General features: G+C 45.5%; 1 protein-coding gene and 1 non-coding gene across 2 annotated transcripts; one reads left to right on the top strand and one right to left on the bottom strand.

Annotated features, from left to right (window-relative positions):
- Nucleotides 1–1,322: 1,322 nt before the first annotated feature.
- On the bottom strand, nt 1,323–1,395 carry TRNAM-CAU. Its single transcript has one exon. It is a non-coding gene; the product is annotated as a tRNA-Met (tRNA).
- Nucleotides 1,396–3,166: 1,771 nt separating this feature from the next.
- Nucleotides 3,167–13,733, top strand: FAM83A (family with sequence similarity 83 member A). Its single transcript, XM_027891686.1, has 5 exons — nt 3,167–3,318; nt 3,404–4,010; nt 6,881–7,048; nt 8,497–8,621; nt 13,152–13,733. Exons 2-5 carry the CDS (start codon nt 3,438–3,440, stop codon nt 13,696–13,698), a joined length of 1,413 nt encoding a protein of 470 aa, XP_027747487.1. The 5' UTR covers nt 3,167–3,318; nt 3,404–3,437; the 3' UTR covers nt 13,699–13,733.
- Nucleotides 13,734–14,980: the final 1,247 nt, after the last annotated feature.

Below are 14,980 nucleotides of genomic sequence, written 5' to 3'. Positions count from 1 at the left end.
CAATATTGCCTGTGCAGTATTTGTATACTTTTTTCAGGTGCCTGCTATGACTTGAAGACAAACCACTGTTGAAATGTGTTTTTGTCATTGATGTGTAAGTGGATTCTACAAGTTGCAGCAGGGAAATTTGCAATTAGAGAAAAAAATCATTTCCAGTGAGAGCCAAACACTGAAACCAAGGCCCAGAGAGGGTGTGGAGCCTCTGCTGCTGGAGATGTATCTGGTTGTTATACATATGAGCAGGTTCAATTCACGAGAAAGAAGGGGAGAGAGGATCTCAGTAAATACACTGCTCTTCACACTGCTAGACATACTGACAGCTAATGGTTTTGACGCAAGAACAGGACTTCATGTAGGGTTACGGTAAAAAAGCATGAGGTAAAGTAAAATAAAGTGAATGATTCATAATTGCTACACACAGTGCTGACACGGGAGTAGACTTGGCCCTGTAAAAATAAGAGCACTGGGATCTTAATTTGTTCTACTTCCCCTGGGGTTTTGCTGATGCTCTTTGGGGCAGCGGTGTCAGAGCAGGACTGCCCGTGGTGCCCCGTGGGGGCTGAAGCAGAGGGCAGATGGTACCTGTAACCAGCAGATCCTTGTCATCTCGGCCTGGGAACAGTCTTCCTGATTCTCTTTAAATTACATGAATACCTAAGTGCACAGAGGTACTTGGTTATCCTCACCTTACCATCCGCTGAGTCTGGAACTAGAAACAGTCACATGAGCAGCAACCAGGATCCACGGCAATCTCATCACAGCCCAGCAGGGAAGAAGCGTCATTCCTTTGCAAAGGAGAAAAATGCAACAGGTGAGGATCATCTCTGGAAGGTAGAGGGAGTACATGAGAAAAAATGTCCTTTTCTCATGATTATCTTGGAGTTTACATACGATTATTTCTATATTTAAAGGGGAAAAAATAAACCCCCAGAGGCCGGCACATTGGGCCACTCGTGTTCACATGTACAGTTTGTAAAACAGTCAAAGCTGTAAATGTGCAGAAACCGGGATGTTTCCCTCCGGCGGCCCCGGTGCCCTGCAGTGCCCCTACTGCGGCTCCCGGTCCCTGCCTGACCCTGGGTGTGCCCACAGCAGGACCTGCTTCCCAAACCCCAAATCCCTGTACGGGCTCGCAGACGGCTCAGGTGCAGCGAACCTCTGACAAAAGGCAGAACAATTGCGCAAGTTACTCCCACAAACCCGCCAGCAGGAGAGACGGAACTGGAACTACGGCTTCGTAAATCACGACAGTCACGACACCCCGAGGGGTCCGAGCAGCGCCGGGCGGGTGTGCCGGCGCGAGAAAAAGAGCTGCCCGCCTTTGCCCCGTGTGAGGATCGAACTCACGACCTTCAGATTATGAGACTGACGCGCTACCTACTGCGCTAACGAGGCGGCTGCTGGAAAGCTCACCGGGCCGGCTCTCGACCCTACCCTCGCTCCCCGCAGGGGCCGCGGGGCGACACGGCATAGCCCGGCCCGGCCCTTCCTCCTCCCGCGCTGCTCCCACCGGGGGGGATCCTGCGGTGGCCGTGCGGGGCACCGGAGTGACCGTGTGGGACTGCGGGGTGACAGCGGGGGTTCGCTGGGGTGACAGTGTGAGTCCCGTGGTGACAACCAGTGTGGCCATGTGGGGACCGGGGTGACAGCGCGGGACACCGGGGTGACAGTGGGACCTTGGCCGAGGCGGGCAGTGCCGCCCCTGGCCCCGATCGGCGTTGGCAGGACACAGTCCTGGCGTGTCAGGGTAATTAGGTGGCATCATTTTCAGCATAATTGCGCACAACAGGTCAGGAGATAATTAGTGAGCTTCGGCCGCGTCTGGCAGCTGCGGGCGGATGTTGGGGGCGGGGGGAGGGACGGGGTAGTTTTCAAAATGACCCCAGAGCTCAGGACGGCCCCGCCTCTCCTCGGCCCCACGTGGGTGTGTCCCGCCCTCCGTGGCCCGGGGATTGAAATCCGAATCATTTAATACCCTTTTCTCTTTTCGTATGTATTTGTTTGTCTCATCCTTACATGTAATTACTCTTTCTTTTTTCCACCCGATAAGGCATCTGACATAGACAAGGCCCCATAATCTGGGAAGCTGCCCTGAAAATCTGAGCCTGTGCCACCTTGTGCACCCCTGAGGACATCTCTGCTCCCGAGGCCAGGGCGGAAGGACCCTCTGCCCTCATCCAAGAGCCCAGACTGGCACATCCCTGTGGTCCTGCGCTCCCCTCTGGAGCTGTGGCACGTGGATGCGTGGACACAGAGCGCAGGGCGAGGGCCAGCCCTGCCCGCCTGAGAAAACTGTGTCACACGTGCCTCTGCATCCAGGCACGCACGCAGGTATGTGCGGGGACCTCGGGCAGGTGCCTTCCCACCCCGCCTCTCCTCGGTCAGACCAGCCAGCCCGGCTCCCCCGAGGCTCTGGCCTGTCACCCCGCTCCGAACCTGCTAATGACACAGCAGTGAGCTGCCACGGGGACAACGTGACTCCAGAAGCTGCAGCCTGGAAAAAAAAAAAAAAAAAAAAAAAAAAAAAAAAAAAAAAAAAAAAAAAAAAAAAAAAAAAAAAAAAAAAAAAAAAAAAAAAAAAAAAAAAAAAAAAAAAAAAAAAAAAAAAAAAAAAAAAAAAAAAAAAAAAAAAAAAAAAAAAAAAAAGGAAAAAAAAAAAAAGAAACCAACCAAACAGCCCTAAATGTGCACAATCAAGTGATGAGTGTTTGTATTTCTGATGCTTTAAGGCCAGCTCACAACCCTCCCTCCACATAATATTCAGGATGTTTGGGAAGGGGTATTTTACTTTTAATAGGATGGCGTAGTCACAAAGCTTTAAAGAAATAGATGAGTGAATCGTATATGGTAATAGCAACATGTTACAGACGGGGCACAGTGACGAAGTTCACATCTATTCTTAAGCCTGCCTGGCAGCATGTAGGTGCTGACCAGAGCCCATGACCCTTTCTGCTGTTCTGAAGCCATGGACATGGCTGCTGTCTGTGTTCCAGTTCAACATCAGAACTGTTTTTTCTCCATAACAAATACTATGGGAAGACGGAGAAGCCTCAAGCTGTTTTGAAGATTGTGCAATGATGCTTGGGAGCCTACCTGCTTTTGCTTGAGTGCTTTCCTCACTCGTATTTCACAGGATGCGACAGGAAGGGAAATACAATCGAATCGGACAGCCGTGGTAAATTGGACTCGAATCCTTCGTATGCCCTGGGGCTGAGGTGGGTGCCTCTCAGATAAGCAATCTAATCAACTTTGCTCTTGTGTCCCATCTGGAAACAGATTGTTGCCGGAGTACACCACCACCTGAGAAGCAAGCTTCAGGTTTGTTTTGAAGATAATTGTACAGACAAATTCAGGGAGTGTGAATTTGCCTGCGGTAATAAGATCTCTTTATTTTTATTCACAGTTAATTCGTTCAGCCAAGGCGATTTCATGCCAGGATGCAGTCCCCAAACAAGGATGATTGCACTGCCTGTCCCACTCATATGCATGGTGCCTACCCGGCAGATCGGCTGCTGCGACAGCGAGCCATGAACCACTCCAGACACATGGGCAAGATAAGGAAAAGGCTGGAGGACATCAAGAGCCAGTCCCCGAAGCTGAACAAAGTGGATTTCAGCCACAACGAAAGCATAAGATTGGCCACCGACGCCTTCCTGGACGGTGGGACAGACTCTTACCTCGAAACTTTAAGCAAAGAGGGCGAGGTGGATTTCCTCTCCTCCGTGGAAGCTCAGTACATCAAGGATAATGCCAGGGAGTCCTATTATGCACAGGAGTCCTCAGCTGCCGACGGGGCGGCTGCGCCAAAGCAGAACGATGCCGGGTCACTCCCTTCAGGGACCTATTTCCCCACCATTTCTGACTGCAGTGAGTCGGCTCTGCTGCACACATGGATTACTGCGGAGAAACCCTATATGAAGGAAAAATCCACTGCCACCGTATATTTCCAAACGGAGAAGAACAGCAACATTAGAGACATCATACGCCGGTACATCAACAAGACCACTCAGGTATGGGGAGAGAATTGCTGTTCCCTCTGCACTCGGTTGTCTTCTTGCTCTTAAAAGATCAAGTGAATATGGTGTTTGATCCAAGGCAGCCTTGTGTGCTACAGTGTAGCTTTTTTTCTGGAAAGTGGCTGTAAAGAGCCTGTTGTTGAACACAGGCAGTGCGTGTTTGTTTGTTTGTTTTGGTCACACCAAACACCTTCTTATGTTGGTGACTTAAAAGAAAGCACTCCCTCTTCTAACCTCCCATTAACCCAGTGTATCAAATGTGCTGTAGAAAGGGCAGCTGGGCTCTATCTCTCCTTGTGCACCCCCAGCAGGATGATTTGCTTTGTTCAGACCACTGCGCCATTGATGAGAGTTAAGCCTAAGCGAGTTCTCAGTCATTAGGAATCGTTCGAGGGGATTCATGGGAGATATGGGTGAAGGAGAGGCTAGAGAAAGGCAGATGTGTTTGGTATGCCAGTAACCATCCCCAGAGGATTGGGAAATTATTCAGCAGAGACCTTTCATCCCTAACACGTTGCCAGCATCACTAAAAATGTCATGTGGGCTCCATGTGGAAGCTCTTCAGCCTAACTTGGCACACGGGAAAGGTGCAGATGATGCCCCTGACTACACACAGGAGACATGGGCCACAGAGAGGTGCCAGCTACAAGCCAGGCTCCACACACTCTGGGAAACCAGAAGCTGAGCAACTGGAGGGGGACAAAAACCCTCTGTCATGTGTGTTCTGGCAGCTCTCTTGTTTTCCTGGAAAAAACATTTGATATTTGAAGGCTGTGTTTACCATCGTCCAGGAGTTTTCCCCTTGAATAAATTCGAGACAGCACCAGAAGTTTCACAAGGGAACGGTGTTCCAAGATAGGAATCAAACCAGGCTGCAGTGCTGCTGCCCAGCACAGACTTCCAAGCCTGCTGGAGTCAGGTTTCTTCCGCTTTGTTATTCCCCTGCAAGGGCGTTCTGTGCCTGATAACACCGAGTGTAATGGCAGGGGAGAAGGATCCCTGTTGGCAGCTGCTCTGTCAAAGCCTACAAGAGCTTACCACATCAGGGGAATTATAGATCAGTCATTTTAAGTTGGCAGCATCAGAAAGGTGCAGAATCAGAAGAAATGATAAAATAGGCATCAGGTAAAATATCATCCCAGACAAATTTTCTGTTCCAAGAGAAGAAGACTTGTAGGGGGAAAAGGGGGAAATGTAAAATAAATCCATGGTTCACATGACCTTCTTTATCGTCTAATTTACATTACAAGGAGGTGCTGAAGCAACATTAATTAACATTATAAATTTATCAACTGCTTTCTGAGCACAGTTTTTCAAGAGGAGCATTTATTACTTATCACCTGGTAAGGGTCCATCCTGGATAGCCTAGTATTTGATATATACATTAACAACTTGAACAACAGGATAAAGACTCTGCTTGTGGGTGATATCAGACTGCAAAGGATTGGTAAGTGGCACTATAATCTTAACACATTTGTAGAATTGGTGGAAATCATAAAATGAAATTCGGTCAAAAGCAGTGAGAAGTACTGCAAGTTAGAGAGGGAAGTCAGGTGCAGAAATATAAATTGGGAACAGCTGCTGAAAAAGGATATTAGAGGGAGTTATCTGGAGCTGCAGTGAGGCTGGATCAGCATCGTGGTGTTTCAAAAGACCAGGGTGGTAACAGTAAGTGTGGATGTGAGATATTGGACATAATTGTGCCACCTACCCCGCAGTGGCAAGGCCCTTTCTGAAGCATCATGTTTTGGCAGCAGGAGGAGGGTGTGAGATCCTCACTGCCCCACAAGTAGTTTGGCTTGCCTGAAGAGAATGCTGGCTGCACAAGATGTGCTTAGTCTTGTAGGATTTCCTCATGGTTGCGAGGGAATAAGCTTGTTTTTAGGTGTGGGCATGGTCTTTGGAGTAAGACTCAGTGCAAGTTGGCAGCAATTAGTAAGACAGATCTACAGAGATACTGTAAAGTTTGCTTTGAGTGAAGATGATAGCCTGTGAGCACAGTTATCAAGGCTTCCCTCTCTGGTCAGTGGAAAAACAGATAAGTCAGTTATTAGCTGGGCTGAATTGCCCTGGGAAGTGACCCTTTCCATGGCCAATAGCAGATGTCAGTCAAGACCAGCACCTTGATGAGGCTGTGTCCAACACTGAGCATAGGGACTGGAGTATGGAACTGGTTTTCTGTCACATTTACAGTTCCCTTGATCCACACTGGCTGCAGGCTGTGCATTTAAATAGCTATTTTTATGCCCAGTACCGAGACTTTTATACACTGTTCTGCCAGTTGTGAATTGGGAAGCATGGATGCGTGGTTAAGTTGAAACAGTTAGTTTATAAATCAGTATTTTAAAAAAGCAACAGAAGGAGCTGTTGGAGTCCGTTGCTCCACCACCACCAACAGAGTGAGGATTTAAATCCAGGACCGTTCCAGGTGTAAGTCATAACAGAGAAAGCATCATCCAGTGATTCTTGCTGAACACATGTGCCTTACAACAGCCAGTCAGTTGTTTGGCAAGAGCTACAGTCTCTTGTTTTAGCTATGTCTTTATTATTCTCTGATTAGCATTTCAATGTACTTCCTAGTGCTGAAATCTCACCTACAAACTCATGCGTCATCTTGGGTTATACGTTGTGTGTTATACGGGTTTTATACGAGTAATAAAACAACGAAGCAACGTGTCTCATCAGTTTACTGATTCAGGCACTTAGGGAGAAAAACAGAGCAAATAATATCCACATATTTCTCTGAATATTTGTGTTTGTTGGGATTTGTTTTTAAACAAATAAACTGCATGTCAGTGGCCTCATGAGCAACCTGAAAGTTATGTAAATTGACTCTGCTAATGCCTGTGCTTTTTTTCCCCAAGGTGCTGGCTATCGTGATGGATGTGTTCACGGACACTGAGATCCTTTGTGACCTCCTGGAGGCAGCTAACAAGCGCATGGTGTTTGTCTACCTGTTGCTCGATCATGGCAGTATAAATCTCTTCTCGGAGATGTGTGACAAGTTGCAAATTGCTGAGGATCTCTTCAAGGTACTGTGGCTCTGGGAAGCTCTTAGGCTCAGATTCATCTGCCTAACTTCAGGCACTCTGAGCTAGGAGCATGGTTATGCCAGGGTCAACCCACCTTGTAATTAAAAGGGAGCAAGAGATCACCTGAGGTAGTATTAGCGCGCCTAATTCCTCTCTGAAGATGCCTACGTTTTCCCATGGATATTATAGGAAGGTAAGGCATTTACATCAGGTCCCTAGATGAAACTAATCACGGCCCTGAAGTCTTAAAACAGAGCTTAACTCTCCTAGTAGAGCTGTCTAATGTAAGCATTGCAACTGCTTCTGTTTAATAGCTCTGCAGCAGCTGTGGTCTGGCAGCCACGGGGAGAAGGTGTATGAAACTCTTTTGCATGGCAATACTGTGGTTGCACTGGGAAGTGCCTGATAAAACGTGTTAAATCTCTGTTTTAAAGATAAATAACGCCTCAAATTTAGCTGGCTGTTAGCTTAATTTGTCTTCAGCTCTGTCACAGGGAACTGGCTTTAAAAAAACCTCTCCTAGGGATCATTTCGGTGGTTGCTTGAGATGCTGTAGGGCACCTGTGGCATCTCCGTGGGGATGGGTGATACCACAGAGGCAACAGATCTCTGGAACAGCAGCTGTGGGGCATGCAGGAGGCCTGAAGGCATCTCACGTGCACCAGACACCTGTTTTTCAACAGCTGAATTCCACCCCAAATATATAAAAAATTTAAAATAATACCAGCGTTTGCATGTTTGTAACCCCCCCACACCAAGGAAGAAGAAGCCTGCACTATTTATTGTGAGTGTGCAGCTACAGCACACAGGCTTTCACAACAAGCGAGTCAAACCCTTGGTGCCACTCCTTTACTAAGGCCTTGATTTTGCAAAGTGTGTGTGTGGCAGAGTCACGCCCAGGTGCCTGGTGAGCCTGAAATGCATTTGCTGAGGTGCAAGGACAGTGCAGAGCATCCCATGGGCCAAACTGACACGTGTTCTCACATCTGATCCTGAAGGACAGCAGCTGTCTGAGCTGCTCCAGAAGAGCAGCATGTATGTCCGTGCAGGCCCAGGTGGATTGGAGGAGCAGAGGTTTTCCCCTGCTGTGTAAAACGAGAGCTCACAGCTAGAGCAGATTGGGGCTGGGGTGTCAGCGGAGGCAACAGGCTGCTCTCAGCTCTGGGCACATCCTGCACTCGTTTTGGTTGGGGTATCAGTCACACAGCACAGCTCCCTCTGGATGAGCTTCCATGCAGGGTTTATGTCCCCAGTGAAACAAGTGAACCCTGTGGCAAGTGAGAGACCTTGGTTAGGTTTCCTCTAGACACAAACCTTGAAATACCACATCGGAGAGTCCAGGAAGAAATCCAGCATTGGGGAAGTGAAGAACTAAAGGTGGGTGGGAAGGGCCCTTCACTTCTGATTTTTAAAAAATGTAATTAATTCCATTTTATTTTTATTTACAGAATATTTCAGTCCGCAGTGTTACTGGAGAGGTTTACTGTGCCAAATCAGGCAGGAAATTTTCAGGACAAATAAAAGAAAAATTTCTTATCTCTGACTGGAGATACGTGCTCTCAGGATCTTACAGGTGAGATAAGCTATTGCAGTTCACGTCTAAGTACTCTTTTATGATTTTTAATGTTACTTCACAAAAAAGTGCCTTGGAAATTTTTGTACAGGTAAGAAGATTTTGTGTAACAAAAACCCCTCATGTTTTCAAATATGTGCCATTTTTCAAAAATCCATTTAACTTGCTTTAAAGCTGGTATTAGTTCTTTATGGAGCATGGGTTTTAATTTAAATGTTCAGAAACTAATGTAAACAACTTTGCTGGTTCAGCCCTGGAGCAGAACTAGAAATGTGTACAGCTTAATATTACACTTTCCTCGTTGTTTGGGTTCTCAGGATACATTTCCATCTCCCTCGGGATCCCTTAATGTAGCATCTGTCACTCATCTTATCTGAGGATTTATTCTCCATATGACAAGTTTAGTGATTAAAGCTAAAATATAAATTCTTCAGAGACTTACTGTTTTTCCTCGTGTTTCATTAGTAGGTAGGCAGTATATATCTGTGTGACTGCTGTACCTTCATTTTTTTCCCTTTTATTTTTCTGAGCTGCTGTAATTATTTCAGGTAGAGGATATAGCATCTCAACAACAGGGTTTTTAATTAAGATCCAAGATCCTCCAGTCAGGGAATTTCAGGAGACCCTGAGCTTATATCAAATAAATGAAGTTCCTAAGCATCATGGCTACATAGATAAGCTTCCCAAACGACTAAGTGTATCCTAGAAATCCAGATGCAAAAATACAGGAGGTGATTATTTAATTAAAAGGATGTGATCGTGTTTCTTAATCCCAGTTTACGATTTGGAAGCTTAAATGTCCCTGGTCTGATAAAACTGTGCTGCCAGGAAGAGTACATAACCATAGTAATGAAGGTAAATTTAGGTAACAATGTGGGGATGGGCTGCAGGAGCTCAGGTGTCCACATTCCATTTCCTAACAACCCATCAGACAAAAATGAGTGGACACCCAGGGGTTTTTTTTTACTGACCACTCTTTGCTTTTCTTGTTCCTTCGTGTGGCTTTTAATCCCTCACCAGAGATGTGTAAAAATACAACAGCAGATTTATAGAGAGAGTAGAAGAGAAGGATGTATGGAAGAAGGACAGGACAAGTTCTATTTTCTTTAGCCAAGAAGCTTCCTTTTGGCTTCTCTTTCAATCCTAAAAAAAAAAAAAAAAAAGCCACCAAACTAAAACCCCTTGAAGTCCTGTGCAGTCACTTCTGTCTTTCTCTGCTGCTGTTGCAATATCTACCGACCTCAAGTACATAATCCCCTATCCAGCAGCAAACAGAGGGTGGTGAGGAACCAATCTATACATTATTTAGCTTCAGCACGCTCAGCACCAGCAGTTTGCAGATTCATATGGCTTATAGCTGGCTATCAGTGTATGGCATTTCTTGTTAGCTCTCCCTTTATTGATCTGGAAGATTTCTGTTACGCCTTATCCACCAACCTCTTCATGAATAAACAAAATGGATGTAGAGTAAAACAGAACTCAAACTCTTCTGCAATGCATTTGTTGGAAATCAAATTGGAAGAGATCTTAAAACTAATACAAGAGATCTACAGTACAACAGCCAATTTTATGTAAGTGCTGTGCACTGCATGACTGTAATGGGAGGGAGGGGGAACAGGCTGAGGAAATAAAGTAGCCCTTCAGGACGTACTGCTCTAAAAAGGTACTCTGGTTCAGTGTTTCCCAAAGTGTTTGGGGACAAAATATATTTGCCTAATAGACAGTGAAGAAAGAGGACTGAAGCTGACTACTAGTTAAAGGCAAAGGAACCACCACGGAGTCTGTGGCATCTCCTGCTCTGGCACAGTTTTTAAAACCACACTAAAAACCATTGCTTTGCTCAGTGTGAATAAGTGTGGTCCTGCTGCACAGGGCAGACCAGGGCTGAGAAACTTCTGAACTCTCTTCCACACACGTCAGCACAAGTATAGGGATGAGTGTTTTAAATTAGAGTTTTATTCTCAATTTTTGTTGCCAGTATCTATGGGATTATGATGTAGTATTTCTGTTTGCTGCACATTGCTGCAGTGCTGCAAACACAGGGATGAAAGCATCCCTAATGAGCTGCAGCAAGGCAGAGGGGACACTCATTACAAAACAAGCCCCAATACTGAACAGGAGAGGTGGGTTATGATTCAGACAACCATATATCAGAGGATCTGGAACAGGGCATAGGTTATGGGACAAAGCCTGGCAAGATGGCTGAGAAGCATCTATTAATGACTGAATTTGTGATACAGCATTGGCCCCAATCTAGGCATTACTTCTTTTTGTTTTCTCTTCTTCCTGATGAGCCTCACTCAAAGAGGTCTGGTAGAAAAATGATCCTTCTGGGCAGATAGTGACAAAGACTTCTCTGAGCCTTTCTCAAAAGAGCACTTGGAATTGTAAACTAAGGAGCAAAACAGGGCCTAAAACCTAAACAATAATTTCCTCTTAGAATTAAGCCAATGAAAATCTGTTAAGTCTCAGTGTCAAGTTCAGCTTTGTTTTTCAGCAAAGTGCACAGAATGTACATTGCTGTGACTACAAACATTTGTATAAAATCACATAAGTCTCACATTGTAACTTTGCAGCTGACCTATTTGCTATCAGTTCTTGGAGAATCTTTTGATCCAATTTTCTGTTTACAGTGATTACAGATAAGATCAATGAGCCACAAACTCGTATCTGTCTGTCATGTACTCTGGGAAGTTTCATGTGGGAGTAAATTATCAAAATTGGGCAGAACAGTTTTTTCCTCTGATTTTTTTTTTTTTTTTTGCTTTTAAAAACCATTTACAAATGTGATTGATGTTATACTTTTGTCTACATTTTCTTTTGTAAACTAGATGTATCTCTAGCACATAAACCTGCCACTTTACACCTCAGCCCTTTCATGAGTTTGTAACCTTCAGTGCAGATATTCTAGACTGTGTGTGGTTTTGTATTTATTCCTGAATTACTGTCTCCTTAACAGTTAGGTGAAGGACATGCAAAGGTTTAGAGAGCATTGCTTAGTAAATTAAGGCAACGTTGAGCTAGCACAGCAGTTACACACACAGCAGGGAGTTAGCTTGCTGCGCTCTTTACCTTGGCTCCTATGGTTTTGTCCATATTTGGAATGATTTGAACAAACTGGATGAGAAGTTACCTGTATTCTAGTAACTTACTGTGTGTTTTCACGTCCAATCATAAAACACACAGTATAGATTGCAGAGTAGCCCAGTGGCACTGAACTATCGATTTCTTCACTCCTCCCCTTGCTCCTGAAGCAACAGTGTAAAACCACTGTATGCCCCAAACCCAACCCTCTTTAGGAATGCTCTGGACAGGCATATGAAAATTGTCTGTCTTACTCCCTCAGCATCAGCTCAGGCTGTCAGTCCCACTGAGATTCACAGGAGTTTTGTCAAAACATGACAAGAACAAGATTTTAAATGCACACACCTACAACCAAATCTGGCTCTCAGCAATCCTTGTGCAAATCCAGTGTAGCTAATAAAGTCACGCAGGAATAACCATGGCAGAGCTTTGCCAACACAGAATAACCTCAGGTTCAAATCCAGTGCTGCTCTGTATCCTCTGCTGCACAGCTCAAGCCCTGGTCAGCTCAGGGAGTAATTACATTTTATTCTCTCAACTATGCTCATTTTATTGGTGCTGCTGCTGCTCAGACATGGCAGCCTGCATGGCACAATCAGGCTGGCTTGTGGTTTTGTAAAAGCTCAAATTTATGTTTGCTGACTGCGTTAGGGAAGCACATAAAAGAAAAATCATTTAAAAGCTATGGGTTATCCTAGGGTGTGTCTCTGGACGAGCAGAATGAAAACTGTTATGGTGTTTCTCCCTTTATAGCAAAGTAGTATATTTATTTTTGGAAAGGCTGTAGGAAATAGTTATAATTACATTTTCTCTGTAGTGAAGAAAATAAGCATTTGTCAGGTGTGGTGGTTTGTTTTGTGGATGAGTGACAGGGAGGCTGGGTTTTTATGTGTTTCTCTTGGCCAATGCAGATAGATTATGGCAAAATGAAAACTAAGGATGGTTATTTTTTACTAGTCTTTTTGATGCCAGTTTTGAGTGGGTACGAGTTACCAACTGGCACAGCATTCTGCACAGTACAAGGTACAATTCACGCGTGTGCAGATAAAACCTGGTGTAAGACCTGAATTTAAACATTGTGTGTGGAAGAGAGATTCAAAAGAGGGGTCTAAACTCCTTTCCGTGGAACAGACACCCAAACCTTGGGTATTGTAGCTGACATTTAGCCCTGCAGTGGATCTGGATCGCCACTCCCTTTAGGAGGTTGTGTAACTTCACAAGGTTTCTTGAAGGTTTTAGAGGCAGCTGCAATAACAAAGATTGATCCAAGTCAAAGAGCACTGATGTGAACTGACCTGAAATTCAACTGCGACACCGACTTCATCCTGTGTTTAGACAAGAGGCTTCAGCAGTAAAACACATTTGCCTTTCACATCACCCCTGTGGGGATCTCCAGCTCCTCATGGCCGGCATTAACACTAACCCTCACCTTGTCTCTTCTTCCAGCTTCACGTGGTTGTGTGGGCAGGTTCACCGCAACCTCCTCTCCAAGTTCACAGGCCAAGTTGTGGAGCTGTTTGATGAGGAGTTCCGGCACCTCTACGCGTTGTCCAAGCCGGTGAGGGGCCCCAAGTCCCCCCCGCGCTCCCTGCCCTTCCTGTTCAGCCGGAGCTGGGCCGCTCCGCGCAGCCTCCCCTACAGTGACGAGGGAAGCGCCAACACTCTTTCCGATGCCTTCAGCAGCCTCTCAGCTGGCAGCACCCACCAGACCAAGCAAACCCCACGAACTCCCATGTTCAACAGCAACTTCGCCCCCCAGTCACCTCTCCATCGAGTTAATTCCTTCCACAGCTACGTCTCCTTCACACCTCCCCCTCCACAGGCGGCCATCCAGGCCAACTACTACCAGCCGCACTACATGGCTGAAAACTCCCCAGTTCCGTATAACAACATGAACGTTTACAGACCTATAAGACTTAGGCAAGAGGAACCGAACAGGACAGGGTTAAACTCATCCTGGAGATGCCTCCACAAAGCCAACCTGTTTGCATAATAACCACCTTGTTTGGAAATGCGAGTAAACGCAGCGAGGACCTGTTTAGCAATCGCTTGTGTACTGATGAATATAGAAATTCTGCATAATACAAAATGAGGATGATTTCAAGCCTCTTGTTTTGTTGCTTATGGATGCTTCGTTTCCCTAATTAAAAAGCCAAGCCTGCTAGTGTGTGAACCTCAGGTGCATCATGATCCCAGGAAGAACACATCTAAATAATGCTGCTCACAGTGCAGCACTGCTGCTGCCTATCACCTGCCCTTGGCGGCACATTTGTGTAGCAGGAGTACAGTAACTGTTCTTCTTATGTCCAGGCAACTGAAAGGGGGTAAGGCACAGTTTACTACTAAGCATTTTATGCACTTGCATAAGGAGACCGAAGGCTGCTATTTCAGTGCCAAACAGAGGCCATGCCAGCAGCAGCAGGCTGCCTTCGTGCTGTCATCACATCTTAATCTTGATTTAGGAGGACTCCCTTTGGGCTGGCAGGGAGGGCCTGCCACAGCACTGTCTCAGAGTTCTCTGTGTGAGCAAGGACATCTCTTCCTAAGGATTCTAGGAAGGGACCCGCTACCCATCACATGGACCAAGCCCGACAGTTCCGCTTACAGAAAACACCTTGTACCCCCACCACATGATCACTTCCACTCGTTAGAAACACGTTCCAGCACCCTTGGTGACAAACCTCCAATGCCACCAGCTCAGGGCAACTTTCCTTATTGCAGAGCAGCTGTGTACATTCAGACTGGAAAACAAAGCCGAGTTAAAGAAGCAAAGTCCTACTAGCAACACCCCAGGATTAAGTTCAAATTCATTTAGCAGCACGTGGATCTCAGAAATCCTCTCCATGGTCATTTGATTGATCATGAAGTTAGAGATAATGACGCTTTATTTCTGAGTTCTTCAAGGTTTCTTATTTTTAAAGAGAAACTGGGTGTCTTTAGTGCCAATGGACTACAGTTACAAAGGGTTACAGAGGTTCACCAGCTTGAACCAAACCAGAAAAACTTTCTGCCAAAACAAAGGAAGCTTCTGTAAGCAAAAGAAAATTTATGAAACAAAGTTTAAACCAAAGTTACCAGGATGCCTAACATCTGTTATCAGTAGATTATTTTTTTCACACCTTCTTTGTATTATCTTTAATCAGACTCCAACAGAAAACAGAAACCTAACCACACTTGTACATCTAGCCTGTTTTCTCTGACTTCTCACCTGCTCAGAAAGGAATACAATTTAATTATGTAGGCTGTGGATGATGAAAAGTGTTTGCAGCAGCAAG

The sequence above is a fragment of the Empidonax traillii genome, unplaced genomic scaffold (assembly GCF_003031625.1).
Source record: "Empidonax traillii isolate 1590-97213 ecotype Southwest subspecies unplaced genomic scaffold, ASM303162v1 scaffold325:size649781, whole genome shotgun sequence".
NCBI lineage: Eukaryota > Metazoa > Chordata > Aves > Passeriformes > Tyrannidae > Empidonax > Empidonax traillii.
The sequence above is the reverse complement of the archived record's forward strand: the minus strand, read 5'-3'. Positions and strand labels throughout refer to the sequence as shown.